We start from the raw sequence: 6,351 nt of genomic DNA on the forward strand, positions 1-6,351 counted from the left end.
TTTTTTTGAGACAGAGTCTCACTCTGTCGCCCAGGATAGAATGCAGTGGCACGATCTCGGCTCACTGCAAGCTCCGTCTCCCAGGTTCACGCCATTCTCCAGCCTCAGCCTCCCGAGTAGCTGGGACTACAGGCACCCGCCACCGTGCCCGGCTAACTTTTTGTATTTTTAGTAGAGATGGGGTTTCACCGTGTTAGCCAGGATGGTCTCCATCTCCTGACTTTGTGATCCGCCCACCTCAGCCTCCCAAAGTGCTGGGATAACAGGCGTGAGCCACCGCACCTGGCCCTGGCCAGGTATTTCTTTACCGCAACAAAAAAAGGCCTAAAACACCACCTTACACCATACATAAAAATAGGTTTCAAATGCATAAAAGAGGGAAATGTAAGAAATAAAATTATAAAGTTGTTAGAAAATATGTAGTAGAATTTATTTATAATTGTGTGGTATAGGAGGCATTTTTAAGCAACATACATATTTTTAAGCAATATGCCAAATGCAGTATAAACAAAGAAAAGAACTGATAAAATATAAACAATTAGAGGGAAAAGAATACCAAATTAATACTATACTTCTCAATAGTAAAAAAGAGCCAGGGAGGAATAACTGTCAATCTGGAGTCTCACATCCAACTAACCTGTCATTCCAGAATAAGGTGAGACTAAAACAGTCATATAAACACCACCAATAGGATAGAGTTCAGGAAGAAGTAAATTGAACCCAGGTGAAGAAGTTAGATGGAGAAAATAAAGATAAGCAACACAACTGGCAAACCTGTACTTGAATCGAAACAAGTATTAACTATTAACAATAATTATAACTAGTTTGAGGGATATAAGAACAGTATGGGTACAGAAAAGGAATTAATAATTACATGTATGACAGAAAGAGGATAGTCAACATCATAGAAAAGAGGATGATCAAACTAAAAGCATTCTAAGATCTTTGTATTATCGGGACCCGGCACAGTGGCTCATGCCTGTAATCCCAGCACTTTGGGAAGCTGTGGCGGGTGGATCACCTGAGGTCAGGAGTTCGAGAACAGCCTGACCAACATGGTGAAACCCTGTCTCTACTAAAAATACAAAATTAGCTGGGTGTGGTGGTACATGCTTGTAATCCCAGCTGCTCAGGAGGCTGAGGCAGGAGAATTGCTTGAACTCAGGAGGCGAAGGTTGCGGTGAGCTGAGATCGCGTCATTGCACTCCAGCCTGCCCAACAAGAGCAAAACTCTGTCTCAAAAAAAAAAACAAAAAAAAAACCCAGATCTTTGTATATCCCAAAGGACAGTAAATAAATTTATCATCTGAGATCAAGTATTAATGTTAAAAATTTACAGATAACCATTTATAAGGTAAGTGTATAATCCAAAGTATTAGAGGAAATTAAAGAAAGTAGATCCAATAGAAAGCACAAAAAGAGAAAGGAAACAGAAAAATCATGCTAAATAGAATACTAAATATGTTCAAATTAATACTAATCAGAATATACTGTTTTCTAAAAATAAAGTTATAGAATATTAAATGTGAGAAATTAAAATATACCAGAGAAAATTAGTTTTAATGACCTTCAGGAAAAATAACTGTGTTAGGATAATACCACAAGCCAACAGGGTCAAAGTAAGGCTCTGGTTGAAGAAATATTTGTCCAAATCAAATCAAAGTATTTGTTACATTATAGCTCTTAGATTACAAAGAAAAGAGCACTTTAAATGTTTTGAATAAATGAATGAATGTTTGAACAAATGGTCTTTATTCTCAATTGGTTTATTGCCATGATGGAAAGAAGATTTACATACATGACACAATTAAGGAACACTGTAAAAAGTATAAAGTTCTAACCATGTAGCAGAGACTAAGTGTTTAAAAAGAGAGGTTGGTGTGGCCTCAAGAGTTAAAATCACATATTATTTCATTTACATGAAAACTCTGGAATAAATAAATATACAGAGTGAGAAAGTAGATTAGTGGTTGCCTGGGGCTAGGGTAGTGGAAAGAATGTGGATTTCATTTTGGGCTGATGAAAATATTCTGTATTTAGATTGTGGTGATGTTATATTTCTGATTCACCCTGTGAATACATCAGAAACTCAAGAATTCTATATTTTGCTGGTTGAATTTTATGGTATGTGAATTGTATTAGTCAATTCTCACATTGCTATAAAGAAATACCTAAGACTGGGCAACTTACAAAGAAAAGAGATTTAACTGGCTCACAATTCTGCAAGCTGTACAGGAAGCACAATGCTGGCATCTGCTTGGCTTCCTGGGAGGTCTCAGGAAACTTTCAATCACGGAAGAAGGTGAAGGGGAAGCAGGAGTGTCTTATATGGCTACAGCAGGAGAAGGAGGGAGAGAGGGGGGTGGTGCCACATACTTTTAAACAACCAGACCTCACGAGAACTCACTATTGTGAAAACAGTACCAAGTCGGATGGTGTTAAACCATGAGAACCTGCCTCCATGATCCAACCACCTCCCACCAGGCCCCAGCTCCCACACTGGAGATTACAATTCAACATGAGATTTGGGCAGGGACACAGATCCAAACCATATCATGAATTATGTCTTAATAAAGCTGTTTTAAAAAAACACAATAAATAAAAATGTATTACAGATAAGAGAAACACTCATATTGACTTTAAAACAGCTATATGTTTTGTGGACTATTTTATGAAAGATAGCTAAATCAATGATGCAAAAGATTGAAAGTAAAGGAACAGTAAAAGTTACACCAGGAAAGTACCAACAAAATGAAACTTATACAACTATATTAATATCAGGAAAAAAAACTTTAAAGGAAATAAGCATTATTAGAGATAAAAAGGGTAGTCACATAATAATAATAGATTTATACTTACCGCTAGAATCACCATGTTCTCCAATAATCCAACCATGGCAGCTTGTGGAGTGGACACCCAACTTTTCTCCAATTAAGTAACGGAAACGGGCAGAGTCTAAATTGCAACCACTTCCAATTACACGAGTTATAGGCAAGCCACTTATCTTCCAGACTATATATGTCAAAATATCCACTAAGAAGAAAAATTTCATGTTAGAAAAAGATTCAGTGTAACTTAAAACAAATTTTTTTCCTGAACAGATAGATGAATTGTTTTAGAGTCAAATACAGATATACTACAAAGTGAAGCAAATCACCGGCCAGATGTGGGGGCTCATGCCTGTAACCCCGGCACTTTAGGAGGCTTAGGTGGGTGGATCACCTGAGGCCAAGACTTTGAAACCAACCTGGCCAACATGGTGAAACAGTCTCTACCAAAAAATACAAAAATTAGCCAGACATGGTGGCACACACTCACATTCCCAGCTACTTGTGAGGCTAAGAAGGAACGAGAAAAGCAACCTTGGTAATGTAACAAAATAAGATTCGTCAACACCCCCCCAAAAATCACACTAGTTCAACAGAAATGGATCCAAACCAAGAAGAAATCCCTGGTTTACGTGAAAAATAATTCAGGAGGTTAGCTATTAAGCTCATCAGGGAGGGACCAGAGAAAGGTGAAGCCCAATGCAAGGAAATCCAAAAAATGATACAAGAAGTGAAGGGAGAAATAGTCACCTAAATAAGTAGCTTAAAGAAAAAACAATCAAAAATTCAGGAAACTTTGGACACACTTTTAGATTTGTGAAATGCTCTGGAACGTCTCAGCAATAGAATTGAACAAGTAGAAGAAAGAAATTCAGAGCTCGAATACAAGGTCTTCAAATTAACCCAATCCAACAAAGACAAAGAAAAAGAATAAGAAGGTATGAACAAAGCCTCCAAGACATCTGGGATTACGATAAACAACCAAACCTAAGAATAATCAGTGTTCCTGAGGAAGAAGACAATTCTAAAAGCTTAGAAAACATATTTGGTATTTGGGGAGATAATCAAGGAAAACCTCCCCGGCCTCGCTAGAGACCTAGACATGCAAATACAAGAAGCACAAAGAGCACCTGGGAAATTCATCACAAAAAGATCTTTGCTTAGCACACTGTCATTAGGTTACCCAAAGTTAAGACAAAGGAAAGAATCTTAAGAGCTGTGAGACAGAAAAGTACCAGGTAACCTATAAAGGAAAACCTATCAAATTAACAGCAGATTTCTCAGCAGAAACCCTACAACCTAGAAGGGATTGGGGCCCTATCTTCAGCCTCCTCAAACAAAACAATTATCAGCCAAGAATGTTGTATCCAGTGAAACTAAGAATCATATATGAAGGAAAGATACAGTCATTTTCAGACAAACAAATGCTGAGAGAATTTGCCACTACCAAGCCACCACTATAAGAACTGCTAAATGGAGCTCTAAATCTTGAAACAAATCCTGGAAACACATCAAAACAGAACCTCTTTTTTTTTTTTTTAATTTATTTCTTTCCTTTTCTTGAGATGAGTCTCACTCTGTCGCCCAGGCTGGAGTGCAGTGGCATGATCTCAGCTTGTGGCAACCTCTGCCTCCCAGGTTCAAACAATTCTCCTGCCTCAGCCTACCGAGTAGCTGGGACTACAGGTGCCCACCACCAAGCCCAGCTAATTTTTGCGTTTTTAGTAGAGACAGGGTTTCACTATGTTGGGCAGGCTGGTCTTGAACTCCTGACCTCAGGTGATCCGCCCACCATGGCCTCCCAAAATGCTGGGATTACAGGCATAAGCCACTGAGCCCGGCCCAGAACTTCCTTAAAGCATAAATCACACAGGACCTATAAAACAAAAACACAAGTTAAAATGCAAAAACAAACAAACAAAAACCCAAAGTACACAGGCAATGAAAAGCACGATGAATACAATGGTATCTCGCATTTCAATACTAACACTGAATGTAAATGGCCTAAATACTCCACTTAAAAGATACAGAACTGCAGAATGGATAAGAACTAACCAACCAACTATCTCCTGTCTTCAGGAGACTCACCTAACATACAAGGACTCACATAAACTTAAAGGGGTGGAAAAAGGCATTTCATGCAAATGGACACCAAAAGCGAGGTGGGGTAGCGATTCTTGTATTAGACAAAACAAACTTTAAAACAACAGTGGTTAAAAGAGACAAAGAGGGACATTATATAATAGTCAAGGGCTCTTCCAACAGGAAAATGTCACAGTCCTAAACATATATGCACCTAACACTGGAGCTCCCAAATTTATAAAACATTTACTAATAAACCTAAGAAACAAGATAGACAGCAACACAATAATAGTAGGGGACTTCAATACTCCTCTGACAGCAATAGACAGGTCATCAAGACAGGAAGTCAACAAAGAAACAGTGGATTTAAACTATACCCTGGAACAAATGGATTTAACAGATATATACAGCACATTTCATCCAACAACCACAGAATACACATTCTATTCAACAGCACATGGAACTTTCTCCAAGATAGACCATATGATAGGCCATAAAACGAGCCTCAATAAATTTAAGAAAATTGAAATTATATCAAGCACTCTCAGACCACAGTGGAATAAAACTGGAAATCAACTCCAAAAGGAACCTTCCAAACTACGCAAATACATGGAAATTAAATAACCTGCTACTGGATAAGCATTGGGTCAAAAATGAAATCAAGATAGAAATTAAAAATTCTTCTAACTGAATGACAGTAATGATACCTATCAAAACCACTGGGATACAGCTAAGGTGATGCTAAGAGGAAAGTGTATAGCCCTAAGTGCCTACATCAAAAAGTCTGAAAGACCATAAACAGACAATCTAAGGTCACACCTCAAGGAAATAGAGAAACAAGAACAAACCAAACCCAAACCCAGCAGAAGAAAGGAAATAACCAAGATCAGAGCAGAACTAAATGAAATTGAAACAAAAAAATACAAAAGATAAATGAAACAAAAAGCTGGTTCTTTGAAAAGATAAATAAAATTGATAGACTATTAGCAAGATTAACCAAGAAAAGAAGAGAGCAGGCCGGGTGCAGTGGCTCACACCTGTAATCCCAGCACTTTGGGAGACAAGACGGGTGGATCACCTGAGGTCAGGAGTTACAGACGAGCTTGGCCAACGTGATGAAATCCCATCTCTACTGAAAATAAAAAAATTAGCTGGGCATGGTGGCAGACACCTGTAATCCCAGCTACTCGGGAGGCTGAGGTGGGAGAATCACTTGAACCTGGGAGGCACAGGTTGCACTGAGCCGAAATTGCGCCCTTACACTCCAGCCTGGGTGAAAGAGCAAAACTCCGTTTCAAAAAAAAAGAAGAGCAAATCCAAATAACCTCATTAAGAAATGAAACAGGAGGGCCGGGCGCGGTGGCTCAAGCCTGTAATCCCAGCACTTTGGGAGGCCGAGATGGGTGGATCACGAGGTCAGGAGATCGAGACCATCCTGGCT

The 6,351-nt window shown here is 38.7% G+C and overlaps 1 protein-coding gene across 3 annotated transcripts in view; it reads right to left on the reverse strand.

Moving 5' to 3' along the window:
• The window catches only part of LDHC (lactate dehydrogenase C), a 55,810-nt gene that overhangs the window by 19,770 nt on the left and 29,689 nt on the right, over positions 1–6,351 (reverse strand). For all 3 annotated transcript variants that reach the window (XM_011992917.1, XM_011992915.1, XM_011992916.1), the window contains exon 5: positions 2,860–3,033. In XM_011992917.1, the coding sequence (XP_011848307.1) occupies positions 2,860–3,033 (174 nt within the window). The remainder of the gene's footprint in view (positions 1–2,859; positions 3,034–6,351) is intronic.

The sequence above is a fragment of the Mandrillus leucophaeus genome, unplaced genomic scaffold (assembly GCF_000951045.1).
Source record: "Mandrillus leucophaeus isolate KB7577 unplaced genomic scaffold, Mleu.le_1.0 Scaffold420, whole genome shotgun sequence".
Lineage (NCBI taxonomy): Eukaryota > Metazoa > Chordata > Mammalia > Primates > Cercopithecidae > Mandrillus > Mandrillus leucophaeus.